At 46.9% G+C, this 26,131-nt stretch overlaps 1 protein-coding gene across 3 annotated transcripts in view; it reads right to left on the bottom strand.

Annotated features, from left to right (window-relative positions):
• Positions 1 to 3,057: 3,057 nt before the first annotated feature.
• Positions 3,058 to 26,131, bottom strand: part of LOC132324767 (uncharacterized) — a 60,693-nt gene continuing 37,619 nt past the window's right edge. Inside the window, exons 4-5 of one of the 3 annotated variants that reach the window (XM_059841234.1) lie at positions 20,392 to 20,442; positions 3,058 to 5,450 (exon numbers count right to left, since the gene is read on the bottom strand). In XM_059841234.1, coding sequence (XP_059697217.1) covers positions 5,322 to 5,450; positions 20,392 to 20,442 — 180 coding nt within the window. In that variant the 3' untranslated portion in view covers positions 3,058 to 5,321. Of the gene's footprint in view, positions 5,451 to 20,391; positions 20,446 to 26,131 lie in introns of all 3 variants that reach the window. The other 2 variants (XM_059841233.1, XM_059841235.1) reach the window with 2 other exon arrangements.

The raw sequence follows: 26,131 nt of genomic DNA, 5'->3' as shown, positions 1-26,131 counted from the left end.
TTTTTCTTCACTTTTCCAGCCATTACTGGTGTGATACTCTGCAAAAGTCTGCCAGTTATTACCATAATGGATGAGACAGCAAAAACAGGAAAGAAATACCTCCCTTGCCTTGGCACACATAACCCATCTGCACATCCTCCATGCACCACTGCCTGCAGACACCTGGGAACACACAGCCTCATTCATGCCCCTCCCCTGCACAGGCTCTTCTGCCCGTGCTCCAGATGCACATCCACCAGCACCCATCCTTCCAGAACCACACTTGCATGCATGCATGCATGCCCCTTTATCTTTGCTCCTCCAACACATCCTTCTGATTAAAATATAACTAATATGCCATAAATACAAACACCACAGGCACATAAATGCCCCTGTAAATGCACTGTGTCTATATACCCACACCTTATCAGCACATACCCCCTTCAATCCTAACTTGATACACACCCTTTCATGCATTCTTCCACCCCACACCTTGCCTCAACATGTTATGCAGCTTCAGGAAGAGCAAGGCAAAACCCAAAGTTGTTTGAATGAGATGGTCTGTCCAGCTGGAAATTCTGCTTCTCAGTTTTTCCTGTGCCAAGCCATGTTTCAGTGGCCTCCATCAAGCCTGAGGTGAGAGCCCTGGCCCCAGCAGCACTGCCAGTTTTGCCCATTTTCCTAGTCAAGCCCTAAGGTAGGCAGATGGGTCAACACTCAGCGTGCAGCTGGAACAGGGTGGGTTTTCCAAGCAGCACTGCACTGTGCACAGGTGAGTGTGCCACAGATGGGATTCACATGGAGCCCTGCCAAAGACCGAGCCAGGCAGTGAGCACAGGGCACCTTGCTCGTGGGTGACTGTCAGAGGACAGAGATTTCTGCACAAATGGAACACAGTGAGACAGAAATATATGTATCACATGTGTGCATGCATGTACATACAAATATGCCAGAAAAAGAAGAGACAATCCTCTGTGCTAGCTGCAAAGGGACTCATTGAGGCTCAGGGTATTCATGGAACAATCCTTTTTGCCACTGCTGAGATCTTCGTTCTTCTCTGCTATTTTTTGAAGGCCAATAGCATTAACCTAATTAATTTACTTAAATTGGAGAACAGTATTAGCTTAAATGGTCCTGCCTAAATCATAGAGAAGCTGTAGCCAAGCTCTTCAAACAGCCGCTTGTCCCCATTCCCCCTCGTGCAGATGGTTAACACAGCTGAGCTGCACCCTGGCACAACAGCCCTGCTCTCTTCACAGGCTGCTTTCTGCTCTGAAGGGAAACACCTGCACGTCTCCAAGCAAGATGGCTCAGAGCAGAGAAAGGACTTAACTTAGAAGTTACAGGCTCCCCTGCTGAGCCAGGAGCTCCAGCAAAGCACCAACCCACACCAAGCTGACCATGCCCACAGAACTCAGACCATAGCCAGCATCCCTGCCCGCTCTGGCAGAGGAGGAAGTGTTTGCACAAGGAGGTTTGGAACCCACAGAGGTGATCAGCCCTGCAGGATGGATGCCAGAGGCAGCAGCAGGGGGCAGTGGCTACAGCAAAGATGGTGACTCAAAGACCACAGCTCAGCTCTCAGTTCCCTGGTTTCTGCCGATACCTCCTGCAGTGGGCTTTGGGAAACTGTTCCCACATGCCAGGGTCTGGCATCCAATGGAGGCCAACATCCCCACTCTCTTTTATCACTAACAGTGGTAGCTACAGCTGAAAAGTACCCTGTAAGATCTTCATGAACACCCCTAACCTGCCTTCCTTGAGCTTCAGAGTGGTTGCCATATTGCAGTTTACCACCATGTTCCACCACAAAAGCTGCCCTGTTCTGTTGTTAACCCAGAGGCCCAGCTTGCAGGGGGAGATGATGGGTGGGCACAATTGAACTAAATCCAAAGTGATGCTGGGGGCCCAGACGAGAACCCTGGGGCAGCAGCAGTTCTATCCCCAGCTCACCCTGGCCACTGGGCTGGCTGTGCAATGCCAAGCTGTACCCTGGCTTGCCAGCTTCCCGCCCTTCACCGGCTGTACCCTGGCTTCAGGGCACTAGGTGTCCATACTCCAGCCTAGGGAGGGACACTGCCCCAACAAGGGCAATGCATCCCTCTCTCTGAATGCACAAAACAGACTTACAGCAAGCTTGACCTGGCAGAGGCCTACAGATGATCAGGGTTTGTGGAGTCACAGCCACCACCACGGTTTTGAACAGCATCTGGGGCTCCAAGGGTGGCTGTGCTGAGGGATCAGTGCTGGAAGAAACATCCCAGAGGAAAGCATTATGTAAGGGAGGTCCAAGGGCTCGGGGGAGCCAGCAAGGCACCGTACAACCCTTGCAAAATTGGCCAAGGCCAATTAACAAGCTGCAGCTGACAGAGAGGGGAGGATTTCAAGATAAGAGAGATGGCAAGAAGCCTAGAGGAGATCAGAGCTTGGAGGGAAGAATGGGAAAGGCCTCCTGGGAATGAATCTAAGTAGGACTGCTAAGGGAATTTATGCTAATATCTCTCAGGAGGCCTTGGAAAAGGGGACATAGGTAATAGCCTTGTGAGATGCTGGTGAAGATACAGAGTTAGGGGTGAGGGAGAGACAGGAATTAGCTCAAGTAAATAACAAGGGGTAGGGAAGGCACATTACGAGTACCCGAGATGGAGTATTTAGAGCAAAATCCAGAGGAAGGGATGAACTACAGCTAAATTATGGAGAAGGAAAAGTACTCTGGCTGTAAACAAAAGGGCTGTGGAGACTCTCAGGACAGACACGTAAGACTTCCTGAAGTTAAAATTACAATCCAAAGACCATTTGGGTAGTTACTCAAAAGCCAAAGCACTGTGTTGGTGAGGGAAGCACCAGCAAGGGACCATACCTCAAACGGAGCAGGTGCACATACAAAGAACCTGGGATTCATTTTGGACAAGCTCTTCATTTCCAAAGCCATTCACTTGCAGATGTGGCCTCCTTGCATTGTGGAGTGCTTGGGAGTGGCTGCACTTTGTCACAGCTCACTCTACTCCACCCCTTCCATACCCCCACCCACAAACACCCAGAAGATGGCAAAGGCACCAAACCCAGCAGAGGTGTGAATATAGCAGCTGTTACACTTTATTTCACTGTGGGGTTTTAAATTTTTATTTATTATTTTTTTCTTCTGATTGAAAAAAGAAAAGACAGAAAAGTTACAAAAGTAGTAAAAGGCAACAATATCCGCAGGACATCCCTGTTCCCTGCTCCCACTGGGGCAAGGCAGCCTGCCCCACCTGCTGGCTGTCAGAACACACCTCTGGGCCCCAGCACCTTGGCAGCTCTTGCTGAGCAAAGCCTGCGGCTGCAGGGCCATGCAGAAGGCTGCCACCCCAGCCATTTGCACAAGGAATGTGCCTCTGAGATGGGTACCAGGCTATGGCTGTCCCATCTCCTGAGCACAGGGATTTGGTCCAAAGGAGCAATGCTTCCTGTCCTGCACTGGGCAGCTTGATCTGGCAGCAGTTAAAAAGCTGAGATGTGCCATCAAAACAAGATAAGCAGAGTTTCTACAGGGGCAGGAGGAATCAGCAGAGGAACTGCACTCTCTTGGAAACAGGGACTTGCAGGGAACCATGATGGTCTGCCAGAGGTCCCTCACCAGTAAACACAAGTGACCTCTTGGAAGTGGTGCTGGTGCAGGGGGTGGCCCAGCTGTCACAGTCTGGAGCCAAAGAGCAGGCAGAGCTGGGACAGCATCAGGACAGACATCCCCTCACCACCTTGCCCAGCTGCTCTGCCTGCCTGAATGACAGCAGATAGGGAGAAGAGGGGGGATAGGGGATTCAGGTCCCCAAGCCTACAGGCCCTTGGACTTTCCCCAGGGGTCTCACTGAAGGCCCATAGCAGCTCACTGGGTAGCCTCCTACTGGCAGCTGGACTGACCACTGATCTCAACCAGACAGCAGCATCAAAGACCCTACACTGAGGCAGATTTAAAAAAAAAATTATTTTGTATTATTCACAGTTGCTCCTCCTGATCTGGACAAACTACTTGCTTCCCCTTGCACTCAGGTACAGGCTCATGATGGGCAATGCCTACACTGAGAGGTTACTCTCTCCACCAACTGCAGCAAGAGGAAAGGCCTTTTTCCTCTGCCTCAACAGGTGAAGCAAGAGCTTGTCCTGTTAACTCCAGCCTTTGGCACAAAATACACACATGCCTTGAGCACAGATCCCAGCCAAACACCAGTGGTAGCAAGGCCTCAGCAGCCTCAGAACTGTCTGTGGAGAAATGTCCCCCACCTTCACTCAAACTCCCCTCCTGTTTCTTCCACCAACAGCCAAAAAATCAACTTTTTCCCACTCCTTGCCTAATCTGGGAATATTGTCCCACTGATACCAGAGGAGTGTACCTGAATTTAACAAATGGAGTGGAAAGCTTGCTGGAGACAATAAATTAGTTTGAGTTTGGTGGTACCAGTTACCTCCACCATCATGTTAGTGGGACAATACTATGGAGAAGTGTTACATACCCCAGAACACACACTGCCTCAGCAGAGAGGAGATCCATGAGTGCACAGTCACCCCAAGTTCTTCTCTTTGACGACGCTGAGAGGACTGAAGGTGGGTGCTGCGTTTTCCTGGATGGCTCGACACAGACCTTCCAATTCTAGAATTTTATTCTAACCCCAGATGGATGTCTCACTCTCCCATTTCAATCTCTTTTTGGACAGTATCACTGAACTGCCAGCAGATCATCTGGAATGCACAGCTAAATGTTCCAGTTACTCCCCCATACACCTCCCTGTCCCCAGGTTTTCCACTTGAGAGAGCTTGATGTGAATGCAATTATAACAATTTCAGAGAGGGATCTTCTTGTTTTGCAAGCAGCTCTGTATAGCCTCTTTCTCCAATCCTGAGCTCACTTCTGAGTGGGAGAAGTGTCAGGTCTATAGCAAAGCACTGTAGACCTGTACAGGTATCCTTGGGAAACTAACTGGATTTGGTTTCACAGCTTGATCACTGACCCCTACTGCCATGCAGGTCATACTAACCCCTGAACACCTCCTGGATATCTTCAGTTGCCACCATCCTCACGTTTGACACTGCCTTGGTGGCAGTTCTTGCAGCTTGTGGACCTGACTGGTTTGCTTTGCCCTGAGAGACAAAACTCACTCCCTCTGCCACTGCTCGGGTCCATCAGTGGTATGAGAACAGGCACTGCTGCCAAGCCATTCGCTCCCTCCTGCCAGAGCAGCTGCATTGCAAAGACGTGTCATTGCCCCTTCTTCTCCCACCCCTCCCCTTGGGTGTCACCACCTCCCCTTCTCCCTGCCAGGCAGGACACTGGTTGATAGTTCCTGAGGTTTTTTGGAGAAACTCCTTCAGTAGGCACATGACGGTTCTTCCACTGGAGCTATCGGGCTCAGCGGCTTCAAGGTGCTGAGGGACCGGAAGGCAAAAGTGGAGGGATCATACAGAAAGTGGGGCGGCGGGCGGCCTCCAGTGATGCTCTGCAGGGGAATAAAAAGAGGCATCAAGTCAGTGCTCATGTCAGCTACAAACAGTGAAGTTCCTGCCTTGAGTGCTTTGTCATCTCTCTCTATGATACAATTACACCTCCTTCAATGGGTGGCCATGCTTGCTCTTGCAGCAAATGGCACTAACATAAGCAGTGTGAGCACTTTGCTTGCATTCTTGCTCTTACCCTTCAAGATAAAAAGCAGGCACACCTTCCTTCCTCCAGCCCTAGGTGTCGGGGTCTCTAGCTGGTCAGAGTGAGTCCGAGAAAAGTTCGAAAGTCTCTTTTCCCAGCCCAGCGCTTGAAGAAGGTGTCAGGGCTCTTCATTTCTCAGTCTCAAGGTTGTTTATCTTATTTATAAAATTCTTTCAACTGTCCTGCCGAGGTCCGTTCAGCAGGACAGTCAAAGGCACTCTGCCTGCGCCCAGGGCGGTGCTATCTTTATATACTACAAACTACGTGTACAATATTTACAATTATTTTCCAATATATAACATCTATGTTAGACAGTGAGCTTCTACTCTAAAGCAATCTAAAAGTGCCAACATCACCAGTGAAGATGGAGGTAGAGAAGAAGAAGAAAGGCTAGACACGCCCAAATCCCTCCATCTTGTCCCCAAAAACCCCTATACTAAAAATCCCAAAACCTACATTTACACCCTGCAATGACTTTATTATTACACTATTTAAACTGCTGTGGCTTTTAGATCTTCATGTAAAGGTGGCAATTTGCTCCACGGTTTGTAATCAAACCCACTGGTGTTCTGGGCTGTGTTCCAGGGTCTCTGAGCCCCCTGGCAGGGGTCCTGGCAACTCCCAACTCCTAAAGGGATGTCCTGAGTGCCGACACCTAGAATCCACCTGACTAAGGCCCATGGCACCTGCAGCCACTAACTGAAACAGGATATCCATGATGCATTTAGAGTACCAGAGTCAGAAAAGCATCACTACCAAAAGCTAAATTCACTTGGCCTTGAAGTAAGACCTGGTACACTTTTAGAGCATGGAGACAAACCAAGTTATCTCTGGAAACACATTCTTCAGCCCCATTTTTCAACAGCTCTCCAATAAGGATTTACTAACTACTCTTTCTTAAAGTCCCAGGCATGCTGAAACTCTCCAGGGTTTTGGTTCCAGACTCTACAATTTGATGAGGAATGGCTGAGAATTGCTTGGAGGAAAAGATCCAACCTCCAAGGCCTTACAGACTGGTTTCTACCATGGCCACTAAAGACCATTCTCTCTCCTTTTGCTCCCAGTGTTCAGAGCAGGTCCAGAGTAAAGAGGCCAGATATAGCCATGTACGTCCTGCACTGTGTGACAGGACAGTAATGCTGATCTCCACTAGGCTGTGCTAGTATATGTAGATCCCAGAGGAATTATGGTGCCAAAGAAGTAATTCCACTCTGTAAGATGCGAAGAGCGTTCCTTTAACTTTTCAGGAACTTTGGTTTGTTTCTTATGCAAGCAGAAGCACCAGTGGGACAGCTATTTCACTGATACTTTCTGGCCAGGAGAGGAGGTCTCACTTCTCTAGGGTCCAGGAGAATGTTTAATCATGATTCCGTAGGGTTCATTTCCAAGGAATATGTGGAAAGTTCAGCAGCTTAGAAACTCACGCAAATGTCCCCTACTCTCATTGCACTTCCCTCACTCTTGGGAAGGGCTTTACCGCTATTTTCACAGAGGTCAGGAAAAATCCCAATGACAAGCATGTTAGGAAAAAACCCAAAAACCTACAGGCTGGGCAGAGAAGTGATTGAGAGCAGCCCTGCAGGAAAGGATTTCGGGGTGGTGGTTGATGAAAAACTCAAGGTGAGCCAGCACTCCAGCACTGGGCACCCTGCTCAGAAAGCCAGTGGAATCCTGGGTGCATCAAAGGCAGAACAGCCAGAGGGTCAAAGGAAGGGATCCGCCCCCTCTATTCTGCTCTTGGTGAGACCCCACCCAGACTACTGTATTCAGCTGTGGAATCCCCAAAAGAAGAAGGACATGAAATTGTTGGAGCAAGTCCAGAGGAAGACATGAAGTTGTTAAGAGGACTGGAGCGCCTCCCCAGTGAAGACAGGCTGAGAAAGTTGGAGCTGTTCAGCCTGGAGGGAAAAAGGTAGCATGGAGACCTCACAGGAAGCTTCCAGTGTCTGGAAAGGGTCTACAAGGAAGCCAGAGAGACACTCTTCCTAAAGAACTGTAGTGACAGGATAAGGAGTTATAGGAACAAATTGGAAGAGGTGAAATTTAGTCTAGATATTAGGAAGAAATTCTTTCCTGTGAGGCTGGTGACAAACTGGAACAGGTTGCCCAGGGAGGTTTTGAATACCCCAACCCTGGCAGTGTGGCAGCGTTCAAGGTGAGGCTAGATAAGGCCTTGAGCAGCCTGGTCTGATGGGAGGTATCCCTACCCATGGCAAGTGGGATTAGAACTGGATTATTTTTAAGGTCACTTCCAACTCTTCCAATTCTATGGGATTCAGACTGGGCTCTGGTGTTATGTGACTCCCTGCTCCTTTTCTAGGCCTTTCCTAACTAGAACTATGGTCTCCTTTGCTTAGCCTGCACTGTGGGACTGTTCCTCAAAGAATTAGGCTTTTTAGGAACAATTACCAACTCTGTTTCACAGAAGACAGAGGTTCATTTTAGCACTTCAGATTCAGGTCTATCACACACCTAAGAGCATGGCAAGGTGATGTTTTGATACCTCCACCTCTCCTCTGCTTGGGTTTTAACCTGTCATCACAAGATAGCAACACACAAATATCCCCAAAAAGCTGCTCAGATGGTTTGTCTCACCCAAACACACACAGCAAATCAGAGTGAGCTAAGAAGTGTCCAAGCCAGGCCCTGAGTGCTACAATAACTGCAGCAGGATTGGGAAGGCTGTTGGTCACAGCTCAGCCCCACTGGGCAGCAGCCCTTATGTCAGGAAAGACCTCTAAAAGCCAGTGTGGGCAGCATGCTCCTGCCTAGCTGGTATCTCTTCTGCAGTTAAGACGGGCACTCGAGAATGGAAAATGCCAACATGGTGCTTGGCATCAGCTGTGCCTGGAGTTTCAGCCAGCAAAACATGCCCTGCTACATCCCCCTGACACCTTGGCCAGCAGCATAAGGAACAAGAGAGGCAGATTTAAGGGCCTTTACTCAATAGCCACCTGCTGTGGGGTTATATATGGTGTATGCTCTGGCAGGCTTCAGAGCTGGAAGGTAACATAGCAACCCCTATTCAAAGCTAAGGGGCAGAATAAATCAGCACATTTGTCCCTCTCCAGAGCAGAGAAGGTCCCCTGCCAGTGCCAAGAGGGAATGGGAACAAAGAACCTGGCAGTCCCCTCCATTTTGAAAGGCCAGACAGGATTAGGGAAGGCAGCTGAATCCGTTCATTTTTGGCAGACGGCAGATGAAGAGGCTGGGGAAAGATGGCTCCAAAGGACAGACAAAAGTCATCTACAAAACTCACCAGGCTTTGGGTGGAAAGTTGTGCTATGGTTTCTCTCTGGGTCTTCTTCTGGGGCCAATGCGTGGGGCAGAGAGCCTTCCCAGGGCACTGCCAGGACAATGGGCACAGAACAGGTGAGGTTGAAGGTCAAGATGTGAGAAGACACAGGAGGATGCTGAGATGGATGGGAAGTCATGCAGCTGCAAGTGAGGCTCAAAATGCACCCAATCCTGCCTCCTCATCCTGGCACCTCTCAAGCAGGCACAAGATGACCATTGGCTTTCAACAACCACAGACAAGAGCAGAGTGAGAAGGGGTCTGTGCCCAGCTGCAGGAAGTAACAGAAAACTGCCCTCAACCATAGCAACACCCTGACCAATCTGCACTCCTTTATAACCCTGAGCTATACAGGATCCTCATGCTCCTGTTCCCTGACTGACAGGGCAGCACCTCTGGTGCCTACATTGCTGGAGGTAAGAAACCTCCAAATCCCTCAACTCTTTTCTTGCAGAGGAGCATTTTTTGATTGGAGTTCATATCCAGCTCTAGGGATGACCAGGCCTGATCTGGCTTAGTCCAAGACACCATTTGGGATCACAGCATGTGGTGGTCTGGTCCTGATGAGTAGCACAAGGCAAAGCTCTGTAGATGTACTTCCAGAACAAAAACGGATAGAGCCAGCTGCCAGAGAGGGGAACATGTTCCTGCCACCCTGTGCCTTGGGGCCAGCTGCCTCCCCGTAGTCTGGGCAAGCGTCCTAGCCTGCCTGTCCTTCTCCTTGGGCTCACCGCGCCTGGGACTTTGCTTTGACTAGGGAAGGGTGTTCAGAGTTGTTGCCGCCGCAGCAGGTCCCCAGGGAGCTTGCCATAAACCTGCCTGACAGCCCCTGGTGAGCAACCCCAGGCCAACTCCTGCAGAGGCTCCTCAGAGCGCAAACAATACGCACTTGACATTAAAGGCTCATGTGTTCACTCTAATGGCATTCGGACAGCTGGGTACCGCTCACAGAACGGAGCCTAATATGGGCCCTGTGCTCATGGAAATCATTAACCAGAGCCCTCAATTTGCTAAGCAATGTATTTACACAGCTGGAGAACAGCCCGAGACAGACTGACACGGCTGCCACAGGAGAGCACACAGGCTCAGACACACACTCTGTCAAACACACGTGCTCACCTGCACATATTCACCTGCCTCAGGTTCTCCCCAGTACACAGGCCCTTCCCTGGTCACCTGTGCACATCCCTCGGTGCACACACAGACTCCTGACTCGGAAATCACGAGGAGGGCTGCTCCACTCATACAAACCTTGCCTGCTTGTAAAGTAATTCAAGCCATGCAGAACCGGAACTTCACAGCATCCAGGGGATGGTCTAATGCACCACAGCTCATCACTGGCTCATACAGCTGCTCCTGCCAACACTCCTGCCAACATGTACTGTTCTCACCAATACAATATCACCTTTAAATACAAGGGGGCAAATAAACAACCAGGTTGGAAACATATCTGAAGTGTATTAACAAAGAAGCACATCTAAATATAGTGATGGAGGGAGATGCCTCAAAGAAGGCCAGTAAGATTAAACATCATAGAAGAAATGCTGGATTTCAATCATCTTAGCAGCTCTCAGAGAACAGACAAATGCACAACTGTTCCTTAAACCCATCTGTAACATAATTGTACATTTCAGCAAGGAAAGAGTATACAGGAAGAAGACAAACATGTAAAGCAAAATCTATTAATATGAAGCCATATTCCTCCTAGAAAAGGTCACTTACTCCTATGAAGTCTGGAAAAATATCTCAAATGCAGACAGTAACATGATTCTGGTCTCGTGATTCCATAGACTCATGGTTCTCCTCTCTGGACAGCCAAAGTGAGCACAGGTCCAAGTGAGCTTTCAAATATGGGTATGACAATCCCCATAGCAGTGGGGAAATGCAGCTACCCAACACAACATCTTCGAAGGGAGTGGTGTGCTGGGGAAGATGGAACATTAAGAGGACTCTTTGGTCCTCTTTCTTAAGAGCTCTAGTATCCAGGTGGGATTCAAAACCAATCAGCTTGTGCACTCTGCCAACCCATCCCTACTCAAGGCCAACCCAGCACAGGAGTCCCTTCTTTCCTACTCTTGGACCCCAGTGGTTGGGAAGTGCTGCTGAGCATCGTTTAAAGGATGCTGCCTTCCAGTGCTGGGTGAATGATCCCTTTGCAGTCTGTAGACTCACTTGTTAAAAGTCCTTCGGGATGAAAGGCACCATGTAATTGCAAGTTGTAAAGGCGCATCCGATTTCCACCACCACCCTGTGTGGAAAGGAATAAATCCCCAGAGCAGCTCTGGCAAGGACAGATGCCTGCCTGGGATGCTGCCTGCCTGTGAGACAGCTGCCTTGCCCAGGAATGGGCAGAGCCAGAGGTAGCACCAATATTCAGGCAGGGCACAGAAAGAGTAAAGGCTGTCAGACTCCACAGAGGAACATTTACAGGTACGCTGATTTAACTCCACTTAGAAGTTTATTTTTTTAAAAAATAAACTTCTTCACTCTTCAACCTTGATGTGTGGAGCCATCAGCTGTGAGCAAGGGAAGGGGACCCACACGCCTGCTCCTAGTCACATCTGGAATTCCAAACATGGTTCTGCCCAGGCCCCTTCCCAACATCTCCACCTCAGTTTCTTCAATGCATAATACATACATGTCCTGGTTTCTGCTGGGATAAAATTAATATTCTGCCTAGTAGCTGGTGTATCCTGTGGCTTAGATTTAGGATTAGAATAATGGTGACAGCAATAACTAAAAGTAACAGTCTGTCAAGCAGTGTTTATACTAAGTTAAGGACTTCTCAGCTTCTTGTGCCCTGACAGCAAGAAGGTTTGGAAGGGCGTGAGAAGTAGGGAAGGAAACAGCCAGAACATCTGATCCAAACTGGACAAAGGACTTTTGCATACCATATGATGGCATTAAGCTGGTGTTTTGCCTCCCAAGTAGCCATGATGCAGTCCTGCTTTCCTGGAGACGGCTGAACACCTGCCTGCCCACGGGAAGCAGTGAATGAATTCCTTGTTTTGCTTTGCTTGCATGCACAGTTTTTGTTTTCCCCACTAAATTGTCTCTCTCTCACCCCACAAGCCATCTCACATTTACCCTCCCAATTCTCTCTACTGACCCACTGGGGTAGCAAGTTAGCAACTTCATCATGGGGTTAAGCCACAACAGTACACTACAGCCAGGATGAATTAATTAACTTTTAGGTGTTTCAGCCTTCTGATGAGAGGTGATTTCTTTTCAATTACAGTCTTGCTTCAGGCAGTTTTCAAGAAATAGTCCCTGGCAAGCAGGACCAGCTCCTCCAGTGGAGCAACAATTCACATTCAACTGCTTATTCATTAACTCTGAGAGGGCCTCTAACAATTTATTCCAGTCACAAACCTGGAGCAGCTCAAGGAGGAAATTTTCACAGGCAAACTCCTTTCCTCCTGAAAGTGTGTCCTACACTCCCAGGTTCATATAGAATTTTATTTCAAGGAATAGTTGAAAAATAGACGATGCCAGAACTTCATTTTATGACTATCCTTCTCTTTTCTCTTTCAAGAACAAAAAAAGGTCATCTCCAAATGTTGTTCTGACAAGGAACTCAAAACTTCACATTGGGCACTGTTTTCTTATGATTTTCATCACCCTCCCCTAAAAGACTTGTCTGCCATCACCAACATAAGGCTGCCTAACACCTATTTCTTTCCATACCACCACATTGCAAAGAGCAGTTCAACAGTTTACAAACACATCACTGTTCCTCTTAGAAAGATTTTAAAAAAAATTAAAAAAAAAAAATCAAACATTTGCAAATGTGTGTGTAGAGTTGTCAGATGGCAACTACCAGACTTACAGAGGTGCCACCAGACAGACAACACTGAACCTTTTTGGAAGGTACTTCAAAGGGCCTAGCAGATGCTTGTTGGTCACTTGCCCAAAAGCAGAAATAACCAGTTTCAGCTCTGGGTCCTCGCTGGCACCAGCATGATAAGCCTTTCTTCTCCTCCTCACACATCTTTAGATACGTCTTTGACAAAGCTGACTGCAAGCTTTGATTTTGCCTGCCTGACAAGCTGAAGGAAAGAGGCTGCACAAATAAAAGGGACAGATGGGTCGTTCAGAGGGGCAGTCTGTCAGTGCTCCCTGGCCAAGCTGGAGAACCCACCACTCCAGGGTCCCAGTAAAGATCATGCTCTGAAGACAAAACAAATTTCTTAGGAACAAGTGAATGAACCAGTGTTTCCCTACTAGTGAGCCATGTCTTGCACCCACTTTTTTTCCTTCTGATAAGAAGTTGCCCATGCTTCCCGCATACCTGCAGCAGTTCCTGCAAATACTACAGGGTCTGCATGTGCAGGAGAGAGGCAAGCACAAGAGTAGCTCCAAACAAACACAGACAGAGGCAAGGCACAATATGGCCCCAAATCTCCAAGTGCATCTGAGTAGAGTCCTTAGTTTCACTCTGTACACAAGTGACACTACCTCACCCTCTCCTTCCTCTCCCCCCTCCCCATTCCAGCCCTTGCTGCGCAGCAGGAACACCCTCCTCTCAGAGGGATCACAGCAGCAGCCTCAGAGCCCTCCTCCCTCAGGGCCAGGAAGCCCAGGTGCCATGCTTCCCCCACAGAGCCGGCACGTGGTGCACGCTTGGGCGTGTGCAGCTTCCAGTTTGCATGAGGCCAGGGCAAGCAGATTCCCTCTGGCCAGGCAGGCTGGCACACAGCAGCACGCTGCTTTCAACTTGAAGGGTACCCAAATTAAACCTGCAAAGTGAGGATTAATTAGCCTGGCATGAGCAGGCTGTGAACACAGGCTGACATGGTGCACTCGCCTCTGGACAAACCAGCCCAGGTGTGGAAGCCAAGCGCAGGAAGTGGGTGTATTATGGGAGAGGTGTGTGGGAAAAGAGGATCACAGCTTGAGGGACTGGGAGAGGCAATGGGTGCCAGGTTCCCACAGCCACACGAACAAAAAGGGAGCAGGAACCACTGCAGTGAGCAGATGTGCCTAATCAGCCACCTTGGACTTGAAGCTCTGACAGAGAACAGTGGCTCTCTGTGACCCTGTGCCATCCCCTACATCTCGCTCTCTCTGCTCCCTCACCCAGATATGACCCAGAAGTCATTAAATCTGATCCTCTCTCTGTGAAACACACCTTGCCACTTTCCATTCCCTTGAACCACAGTGCCACTAGCCATAGCCACCATTTTCACACAAGCCTATCCCAGAAGCAATTGGGCTGCATCTTGTTTCTACCACTCCCCCCCTCCCCATATTCTTAAACCAGACCCACAACCCACATCAGACCACAAAGCAGGAACAGTGCCAAAAATAGGAAGTCAGCCTCCTCACTCAGCAGCCACTTGCTCTTTCATGGTGCTGTGTGGATTACAGAGCTCTTGGTTATTCCACAAAGTCTATTCTGTGGGCATTCACATGATTCAACAGGTGCAAGGGCATACATAGCAGGAATTTACGAAAAGCAGGAAGTAATAAAAGTTCTTATCCTTACAGAAACAGAAGTGAGACATGACAGCGCCACTTCTAGCTGCTATGGGCAGGCTAAAGGCTGGTTGGCCTTTGCCATGAAATCCAGTAAAAGCCAGATATTTAGAGTAGTTTTTAACAGACAGAGTCATTCCCCCCTTGGCTACACAGAACCCTTCCTCACACTGAGGAAACTCTGGTCAAAGTCTTTTGTCAGGAATTATTCAGAACAAGGGCTGATGCTCTCCAGGACCAACTATCATCTTCAGCAGGCAGTTCAGTGGCTGGGTTGGGAGGAGTGTAGGATACTCAAAGGGATATTCATGCTCCCACTTAGCAGAGGGCCTTCTCCATTTTGCTCAGCAGAGGCATGCTCATCAACCGGAGCCAAGACATCACAGGGGAAACTGGAACATCAAAATCTCCAGGAGGGGCTTCTGACCCTAAAGTAATCCAAGGCTGTGACTGGCCAAGGAGGCAAGTCTCTCTTGTTGATTCTAAGATCAGCGTCAGGTTTAGACACTCGGTCACAAATTAGAAGCTACCAGGAAGGTTTGAGAAACTGTTAGTAAGCTGCAGTTTGGTATTTCTGCTGCCTGAGGTGCCCTAGGTGTTTATACTCATGATATGGTGGTATGAATAAGGATACAGCTCTAGGAACATGGCCTAAAGTTCTCATCACCTTATCTCTCTTCAGGTGAGTTACACTTTCTGCTGGTTTCTCAGTGTAACTCACTCTGAAGACTCTGAAATTGCAATCATGGTATTTATCTGCATATTTATATACATCCAATGCTAAATATTGCACAGCTCCTTGGGAGCCTGTGATGGAAGGAGCAACATCTGTGGGTTTTTATATATGTACTTATGTATGTATACACACACAACCTTCTGACTTTTTAGAAATCTTTACTTAGTGCTGCACAGCCAGAACCAGAGGTTTGCACCAATACTGCTGTCACCTGGTATGCCTTGCACGTGTGAATAGCTCAGGCATCTGCCCAGCAGGCTCTAGCCAGCACATCTCCTGTCCAGCTCCAAGTTGAAAAGGTCCCTTGTTTTAGAAGAAGAAAAGCCAGCATGTTTCTGCAGTGGCCTTTTAGGATGCAGAGTAAGAGATAAGAGACAGGGAAGTCATTGAGGGGTCTGGCCCCTGTCCAAGCAGAGGGCGTTCTCAACATTGATAAGATCAAGGCAAGAGCACAAGAGGTTTATGTTCCGATTTAAAATTCTTATTTTTACATTGCAGAAAACATCTCTCTGATCAGCCAGGTTATCAGATTGGCCTTGAAATCCTTCCTTCCTTTCTGCCAGCCCCAACAAGATCCTTGAGACACAACTGGTAAGCCACTGGGTGTCCTCTGCCCACCTACTGCTGTTCAGACAAGCTCAGCTCTACTAATCCCATTCAGAGACTGCACGTAGAAGTTTGTCAAGGAAGAACAAAAACAGGAATAAATGACAGACTTTTAACCATCATCCCAAGATAGCCTGGAGAATTGAAGACTGGTGATATTATAGATACACTGGAAGACAGGTCTCTGCATTCAGAGCTGGCCAAGCCTGGTCTAGGGCAGAGTTACACCCCATGAGCACATGGCCACCCAGTCATCCTCCTTCCAGGGCCGAGGAATCGCCTCCATTGCAAAACACCTCACCAGGCAAACGGTCTCTGGACGCCAAAACAGCCACAACATGTGTGTGCCCCTCCCCACTTCCAGTGCCTTGCTTCCAGTTACACACATGACACTGGCTGACACTTTGGGGCACCAGGGACCAGGTCTGTACACTCACACTGCCCAGCTCAGGAGCAACACCCACACAGGCCAACACCTGCCCGCCTTGCAGTGGCATGTGCTTTGTACAAATCCATAGGTCATGTACATGCTGTCACCTCTAATTTATCTCGGCTCATCTGCCCACAGGGGATGATTCTTCTGTTCCATTATCCTTTACTGGGTGGGAACAGAAGCAAGATTTTTTTTCTTTTTAATATTATTTGCTCTTCACAATAGGCCACCTCTCACAGCTGCTATTCCTGAAAACATTTCAAACTGAGCTGCTGCACATTAGGAAAGGTTACCAATCCCTCTTCCATAACTGTTAGGTTCTTAGAGTAGACACATCATTATCCCATTGTTCCACTTCAGAACCACTGAGTGAGTGGAAAGGCTGTAGCTGATCACCACCTGAGCTGGCCCTTGGGAAACTTAAGCATAGGAAACAACAGCAAGGTGACACCTTAGTGTTAAAACAGCAACCTGCTTAACAGCAGCAGGTCACCTGCTTACGAAAGAATACCAAGGACCACAAACATTTCCAAAGGCTGTAGCTGTGTTTCCATGCCAGAGGGCAGAGACACCGTCCCTCCATCTCACCCTCCCATGGGAAACTCTTCCAGCAGAAGACAGAGGAAGGAATTGCCATAATGATGCATGAGAAAACAACGCCTTGCACCCTGACACACCAATGAAGCACCAAGATGTCAAGGCAAAGAGAGTATCAGCCAGGAGGAGGGCTTTTTTAAAAGCAGGCATCCTCTCACAACCACATGAGACACTGATCTCAGCAAGCATTGGATGAAAATGCTTCACTGCTGATGATATTAGAAGGTCTCTGTCATCATTGGCCTCACATAAGATGGAATAAGCATGGTCCTTTCTCCTACAAGTTATTCAGCAGCAGGAAAACTGAAGGGAGAAATCAAGGATCTTTGCTTCAAATCCCTGGCACAAGCCATTACAAATCCTGCCTGCTCCTCAGATCAGTTCACACACTGCCTGTTGATCCAGCTGTATGCTGTCTGGATATCGTGAGCATCTCAGTTGAGAAAGAGACCCTACCTGAGCTGAAACAGGAACACTTGTGCATCAGTGCTACACTGACACAAGCAAAGTGGTTCACATGGAGATATCTCCTGTTCAGACACACAAGACAGCTGCCTGGCTCCTCCTGGAACAGCTCGTCAAACCATCACTATGAGATCTGTCTTCATTTCTTCTACCCTCACCACAATGGACAGTTCCAGCGATGAACCTGTGCCATCAGACCCTCAGCAACAGAGAGCCAAGCCTCTCACCTTGCCTCCTGCTATCACTCTTGGCAAAATGCCCCATTCAGTAGGGCCTTAGAATAGCCCTTCCAATAGAACTTAGGTCCCTAGTGTGCTCTGACTCCACTACTGAATGCTGGACAAGACCCAGAAATCACAGAAAGGTTGAGGTGGCTCTAGAGATAGCTGAGTTCAAACCCCCTCCTCTGAGCAAGGTCAGCAAGAACCTGTTGCCCAGGACTGCATCCTGGCACTTTCCATAGGCAGGACTGCATCTGTGGCTCTTTCCATGGACAGAGAGATTCCACAGTTTCTCTGGGCAACCCCAAATATCTCACATTTCTACTTGTGCCCCTTACCTCCTCTTCTGCTGCTGGGCAACACTGAGAAGGAATACCATGCCAAGCATGTCCTGCTGGCTGGACTAAGGTTTCCCTTCATATGATGAGAGCATGGCACTGTTTTTCAGAAGTATTGACCTCTCTCAGCTGTTTCCAGAGCTGAGGCACTTCAGCAGAGTTCTGCCAGGGACTTGCTGCTTCCTTCCTCAGCTGGGTACACAAAAGTGGGCATTCACAATCCCTTGAAAAATGAAGGCAAAAACGCACCCTCCCTTAACAGCTCTGCCACCACAACAGACCAGCAAGAGGCTGTGAAGTATCACATACTATTATCATGGAAGCCACAAGGGCCTCAGGTGGAGAGGCACTGTCCCAACTTGGCAAGGCTGGCCAGAGAAGAGTGGATTTTGTGCCATCTGTCAGAAAAGTGTTTCTGCTGTTTATTTTACTGCAAGCTGACGTGGACTCAAGGAGCAAAGGGATCATTCTCCTTCCAGATTCTCCAGGGGCACAATAGTAAGCCACAATAATGAGCTTATTAAGGTGTCAGGAAACAACCTCTGAAACCCAGGGACTAGAGAACCATCACCAAGCACCACTGGAAATAGCTGGTGTCCAGGGATAGACACCCAGAAAAAACCCAGTGAAAGAGCACAGGGCAGGCATAAAGCAAGGTGATAAACAAGATGTGCTAAGACATTGCAGCAGGATTAGACAGCTGGTGGGTCTGAAGGACAGGCACAGCCTGGGGAGAGTTCGTGGGGCACAGAAGGACACAACTATATTGAAAATAATCCAGGCAGAAGCAGATGAAAGCACAGAAGATCAAGATTAATTGTACCATCAGAAGTACTACATCACTGTGGAGCTGCTGGAAGACAGGACTGAAGAGCACTGACAGAAGGTGTTTGAGATGCCAGAAAAATACCACCCCCAGCTGTGCACCTGCCTCCAGCCAGCTCTACCTGCTCCTCCTCCTCTCAGACACCAAATTCATTTCCAGAGCACTGATGGGCAAGGACATCCAACAGCATGCTTATCAACTGCAGCACTTCTTTTTACCTTGCCCAGCGCTCCTATTGCCTGCTGGGCAAGGTAAAAACCCTGAAAGGATCCTGCTCTGTCATTCATCCCTCTTGCAAGGCTATAAAAAACACTGCAGTGAAAATAGCAGCTTCATCATGAAGGATATTTGTTTTCTTCCCCCTAATCTGTTTTTGCCTGTGTATCACAAACATGGAGGATCATGTGGACTGAGGTACACCTGCTTTGGTGACAACATGCAAGGCCACAAACAAACAGAATCTTAGAATGTTTTGGGTTGGAAGGGACCTTCAAGATCATCTAGTTCCAATACCCTTGCCATGACAAGGACACCTTCTACTAGACCAAATTGCTCAGAACCCCATCCAACCTGGCCACAATTCTTCTTCCAGGGATGAGGCAGCCACAACTTCTCTGTTCCAGAGCAGCATCCATCTCCCTCACTGTAAAGAATTTCTTCACAAAATCTAATCTAAATCTACTGCCCTTCAGCTCAAAGCCATTCCCTTTGTTCTATCACTACACACCCCTGTGAAAAGTCCCTCTCCAGTTCCCTTGTACCCTTCCAGTACCCTTTAAGTACTGGAAGGTGATACAAGGTCTCCTAGGAGCCTTTATCTTCTCCAGGCAGGGCAGCCCCTGCTTTCTCAGCCTGTCTTCGTAGGGAAGGTGCTGCAGCCCTCTTAACAACATCACAGCCCTCCTCTGGACTTGCTCCAACAGTTACATGTCTTTGTTTGTTCAGGGACTCCAGAGCTGGATGCAGCATGCCGGTGGAGTCTCATCAGAGCAGAGCAGAGGGGGGAGAATCACCTCCCTCAACCTACTTGGCACATTTCTCTTTGATTCAGCCCAGGATATATCTCCCACATGACCATAGAGCACTGACCAAAAGAAATACAAGATACCCACAAAGGAAGCAAGGGTTGGCTGATGAGTCCAGGAACGTGCTGCTAAAGATAAAACTCCCAGAGGAGCAGGTGACAAAATCTACAAGGAGAGGACTTGAGCACATCTGATAGGGATGCAGGCTGTCAAGCATGGAGAGGCTCGGGACACTGCAGCTTCATCCCAGCTACAAAGTCATCCAAGCAATGAAGCTCTTAGCTGTCATCACCCAGTCCCATATCCCCTCTGGTTCTGCAAACACTAGTTCATCACGCAGGTACAGTCCCTCTTCCCCAGCTATCTACTACACCTCTCACCCCCACGAAACACCACTTGGTGAAGAAGGATCCAAATGACACCCTACCAGAGAGCTATGCTGTATGAGCTCACAGCATGGGATGTAGACTTTGACACCAAGGAAGCTCTGAAACCACAGTCTCCAAAATGGGAAAGACAATGTATGATTAGCCTTGTCAGCACAAAACCTAAATTGCAACTACATTCTATACTCCACACTAGCAACTTTTGTTATGCAGCTGATCAAGCCACAAGAAATCTCCAGAAATCATCTTCTGGACACAGATGTTCAGTGAGAACCACCACATTAGGTATATGTGGAAAGATGAAGGAACTGCACCAGGACAGGGGAACTTACACGAATTTTAATTACTCTAGTCTTCGCTCCACAATTCTTCTTGAGCAGCATCTTCTGAAAGAGAAGTAGAATCCAGGGATTAGTAGAAATAGCACGAATGAACAGAAAGAGGGATATTGTAAGGAGTCCCTTTCAATCAACACTTCATTAAAACAAGATGGATGAATGGTTAAGTGGGATACGAAAGATTAAGAATTACCAAAGGTGGCCAGTAGTAAATTAACCTAATCTGAGACTGTCTCACGCAGCCTGCACAGCGTCTCTGGCCCAGGTTTTGAAAGAACATACAAGAAATTTCACAAGGAAACAGATAGAACAACTGCCTGAAAGGAAACTTCTTCTTAATTTCCATCAATTAGTGGTTAAACTTTGCCCTGAAGCAGGTGAATTTATCTTCCTTTACAAAGGAAAAAATGGTCTATTCCATGTAAATGTGCATGTTCCCATTATTAAACAGATATTTTCATTATGCTTATTTATTTAGAATGAAGAAAAAAAAAACCCAAGGCAAAAGCACCTGCCTGCAGTTCTAAATCTCTTTGCCATATATTGCAAGAGTCATTAAAGTTGTCATAACATGAACCACACAACTTAGCAAACAGGATATACTTGAACCAGCAATTATTCTGGGAAATTACAGAAATAAACAGGTGAGTTGAAGTTCTATCCCAGTTTTGAGGCAGTGTTTTGAAAGCTGGCAAGTGAATAAAATCATTCTTTCCCCTCAAAAAATTGTCACAAAACAACTCCCAAGTGGAAAAACAAGGCTTCAAGAGAACATTTCTTTCATTTAAAAAAATACTTTAACTGCATTTTTCATACTGAAAAACCTGGTGAGGGAGGCATGTCAGGAAGAATCTTCTCCATCAGCTTTTGAAAGAAATAAAAGATTTTCCTCACTTCTGTTTTTAACACTTCTACAGTTGGAAAGCTGTGTGAAGTATGGGAAAACACCCTCCACAATCACTTGCTTTTACAAAGCAACTGAAATGTTTTTCAGATGAAGCTCTTAAAGGCTGTAGAAAGACATCCCACCATTTTACCAACATGAGTGGTAAACAGTGAGACCTTTCTATTTTCTCTCTTTTGTTTGTTTGTTATCTTTCTGCTTTCTCTAACACAAAGCAAGACAAAAAGCAACACAGTACAGGGAGGCTTGGAAACTCAAAAAGCTTAAAAAATCCAAAACATACAAACAACCTCCAAAAAATTCAGAAGAAAAAGCACCACCCCAAAATCGAAGTCACTGCTTAGGTGAAAGTTTTTATTATTTTTCCAGTAGAAAGTACTCCTGGGAGGTGGGAAGTAGTCTCATTCCTCCACCACCCTCTCTCACTCTACATCCCATAAGCAAGTCTTCGCAGTCCCAATCCACATTACTGCCCAAAACTTGGAGAGGGAGTTAGAGATCTACCCAGCATTTCTAAGCACATCATCCTCTTTGATCTGAAATCCAGAACTTGGCACGCACACGCCCCACTTCGAAACTTTCACATGAACAGTCTGGGGCTCAAGGACAGTGTATTTTACTATCCAAGCATGCATTGGGGAAGAAGGGAGGTGCTGCAAGGATTTTGAGCTTTTTCTGTTAATCCTTTAGCAGGTGAATCCTACTGCTGTCTCAATTACTCAAAGGACTCAAGAGTAGCCATGCCTGATTGCTCTGATCCCAGGTCTGACCTGGCAGCACAGCTCCAAGGTTTCTAACCCAAAAGGACCCAACGATTTTTTGCACAAACCAGGCAGTAAAGAAAGGGAACTGCTGAACTGAACTAGCCCAGCCCACAGCTGTCCAACTAAACAAGTAATCCTGGGAATTCATATAAAATATTGCAGGACTCAGCTCCCAGCCAGTCTGCAAGGCACTATGGTAAGGCTGGTATTTATTGTGAGGTCACTGCCTTTCTTAAGTTTCCCTTCCTTAAGAGAAGGAAGGATACCTTGGTCTCCTGACAAAATCCAGGGTGCAAGGAAGGGCAAAGTGAGGAGCTGTGAGGTCTTGCAAAGTTTTGGTCTCTCCTTTAGTTTTTCTTCCAGGTGCTGTGAAATGTTGGCTAGTGGGATGAGAAAGAGTAAGCTAGATAGCTCAAGCCATAAGCCCACAGGTGGGATAAAATTTCATTGCTCAACCTGACTTTGCAAGACAAAGTCAGGTTGAGCAATGAAAATCAGAATAAGGACTCATGATTTTGAGCCCTATCTTTTAGAGGAAGAATGCTGTTAGAGCAGAACATACCCTGCTGCATGCCATATGACTATAAGCTTCTTGACTTCAAGTGGGACCCTCAGCTTCCCAAGGCTACTGTAAAGCTGAGCTTTATAGTAATACTTGGCTGAACCCCCAAGATGAAGTGAGGCTGTGACACAAAATTCTACATTGCCTCAGTAGCACCACTGAATCCTCTGTTGAAAGGGGAAAAACAGAGCTCTGCTAGCCAAGGAGCAAGTAAAACACTTTCCAGTACAGTCCAGTGGGATTAAATGCCTAGCATGGTCACACCCACAGGTCCCCCAATGACTTCATCAGGGTGCAACAAAAGACATTCTTTCCCAACTAAAATCAGCAGAGGCAGCAAGATATTTACCCATCCTGGCCTTATATTAAAACATACAGGGAGGACCAACAGAGATAGAAATTACAAAATGACACCAAAGAGTGAATGAAAGGTTTGAGCTAGCCTGTAGGTAGATGGGACAACCAGCCAGACTCTTTCCAAGAGAAATTCAAGCGCTCAGCTGTATCCCAAGTCCTACTCTTCTGGCAGAAAACAGAAGTAATCTTTTAGTGATGCTGTTGTAATAAGCTTTAATTATACAAGAGTCTTACCACTAGTTACACTACTGCTACGGTTTGCAAAGGTCTCATTGTGCAGCAAGAGCAAGGCACCCTACATAATTTTTGTTCCTCTTGTGTTTCCTCTTTGTTCCTGGCACTCCTCTTGATGAACTAAGTAGAAAAATAAAAACATGACATCCCCTCATCGACAGGCTGTTAAACTGGAGCATAAACCTCAACACATGAAGCTTCCTGGAGCTCTCTTATTTCCACTTAGACTGAAACCAGAGCAAGACCACTTCTGCTGCATTCTCACAGCTTCCAGATCCCACATCACAGTAAAATCTGAAACAGAGAGCAAGCCAGCCACATTATCCTGCAGATGAGAATGAATACAGCGAAGGCAACTTATCAAATGTTATTCTATTTAATCAAATTGCTTCCACCTCACTTGCACCCACACACTTTCTTGCACCCAGCACAGTAGAGCCATGCTTTAGAAAAAGTAAGTCAAGCCATCTTTGAATGGTTTTCCATCCCTCAGCCTTCCCTTTTCTTGCCAAACCTGAGTGCAGATTTTCGGACAGGGAAGCTAAAATGCAGTGCTGCCTAGCAACAGCCAGGGACTTTCCATGGCAGCCTCTCCTCATCCTCCCTCTGGAGACCTCCACGTCACAAGCCAACCACGAGATGCAGCAACTCATTAACTCCTATTTACACAGATACAAGGCAGAGCTGAAAGAACATTTATTTGGCTACACGACTTGCAGTAGCCTAAAGCAGGGGAAATGGCCTATAAGAAAGGTGACATATTCAATTTAGTAATCCTGGGATCATTCCTAACTACTACACCAATGTGAAAGTGCAGTTTTATTTCCTCAAGCTATTTTCTGGGAGTTGTGACAATGAGCAGAGCAGAGATTCGTCAAAGGTCACGGAGGATATTAGCAGCAGAGCTGAGAATAAAACCATAGGGTACGGGTTCCAAAACTTTCTTCCACCTGCAGAAAATGAGATGGAAGAAAAAGACACAGTGTCCCTATTTCAATTAAAAAGTCCTTCCTGCAGGTCTCTGACAGAACTGCTAGCATCAGAGCTGAAAAATACAGCTCGGGAGCACTATTTGCATGAAGGGAAGTTTATTTTGCTATCTACTGTGACTTCTACTAAAAGGAGGAAATGACACGACTAAGGAAATGTTAAAGCCTTTTTGAGGACACAAGAGTAATGCCTCACTCTAAAAGCAAAGCTAAATTGAAACACTTCAGGGTTAACCTTCCAGAAAGCAGCAGAATCAGTTCAGCCCAAAAACCCGCCCACCAATCTCACCTCCTGCTCATAACCCAGAGACTCTCTCAGTCCTGAGCCTGGATTCAAAAGAAAGTTGCAGGGACTGGAAATAACAGAATTACACATTCACTGAATGAAATGCAATGAACCCTGATCTGCCACACGTGTGGCTCTGCTGCACATCACTACCACATCAAAATACCCCCATTAGAGCAGAGATGGGCCACCAGCCCTGCTTCTCTTTGCGCACAGCTCTCCAGTCCAGCCCAGCTTCAGGAAATACCTCCAACTGCTTAAGCAGCAGTGCTGCAAGTCCTCCAACACTGACCTGAATAGTTCCAAGCTAACCCAGAAGGAAATGGTGAATGCCTGCCTTTGCTTATGCACAAAAGCCACCACAGAACTATTCTATACAAACTGCACCACCCAGATGACTGTAATATATATTAACAATCAAATTAAAGGCACTCTTAATGCAAGATCACTCTAGGAATACTAATATCCCCAAGATCAATGAATTTATGTCGCACTGCTTCAACAGTTCAAAACTAAGTATTTAAAACTCTGTCAATGCACAGTTTAAAGACAGGCATCACAACTTAATTTTCAAATGTTTAAGAGTTTGAACAAACTCCCAAACCAGCATACAGTGCAAATTATTTTACATTAATAGATATTAATAAACACTCTTCATCTTACATCTGCTTTTTATATACACAATTCTGTTTTAGAATAGTTTCATTTTCACTACCTCCACAAGACAAAACAACTCTTTTGTTCATGAGTGTTGCAGGGGGGTGTAAATTGCTATTATTTATTTAATTTATTATCTGGTCACAGTTTTAAACTTAGGGGCCTCTCCAGAGTTGGACACAGTTCAACTGCTACTGGTTTTTCTCAGACTAGTTCAGCCTATTTCAAGCAAAAGAGCACAGGAACTCTCAATTTCTCAGCATAATTCATCATTTAATGACACATTTCATCAAATGCTACATACTGATATACAATCAGCTTGTTACAATATAAGAATGTTGCAGGGATTTTTACTTGCTTAATGAAATTTCTTTCAAAGTTTGGGTTGTTTTTTTTTTAATCTGTATTCAGTAACTGTGCTTTAACTTGACTCAAAGATCAGACTTTCCAAAGAACACCAAAGCAGGCCAGAAGTCCGCCTTTCTTTAGTTTTGCTAATGACCCTCCACAGGACAAGTGCACTTTAAAGGTATGGACATTTCTGTTTCTTGTTGTATCCTGTCAAGAGCCTTGAGATGTCGAAGTTTAAACAGTCCAAATTTTCAGAAAAAGCCTCCTCAGCTCCATAACACCTGTTTTAATTCTATGTTGTTAACCCTACCAGCCAGCTCCCCAGTTGTCCAGAGTCTTCCAGGAACAAGAAGGCACACCAAGCTTGAATGTCTAGCACAGAAACAGAGAAACAGAATGATGATGTTGCTTGGCTTGCTTAAAAAAAAAAGAACTGAAAGAAGAAACAGTATAGTGTGAGGAGAAATTGCAAGCCACAGCAGAGGGCTGATGAAAAGGGAAAAACTATGCCCAGTGATGCAATGTGCACAGAGAAAATTACCTCACAGCAAGGCAGGGAGGCAGCTCCATGGCTCATTAAGGAGAGGACTGAAGGGGCCTCAATAAGACAGTCTGGGACAGCAGGGTGAA

Source organism: Haemorhous mexicanus, chromosome 3 (genome assembly GCF_027477595.1).
Source record: "Haemorhous mexicanus isolate bHaeMex1 chromosome 3, bHaeMex1.pri, whole genome shotgun sequence".
NCBI lineage: Eukaryota > Metazoa > Chordata > Aves > Passeriformes > Fringillidae > Haemorhous > Haemorhous mexicanus.
The sequence above is the reverse complement of the archived record's forward strand: the minus strand, read 5'-3'. Positions and strand labels throughout refer to the sequence as shown.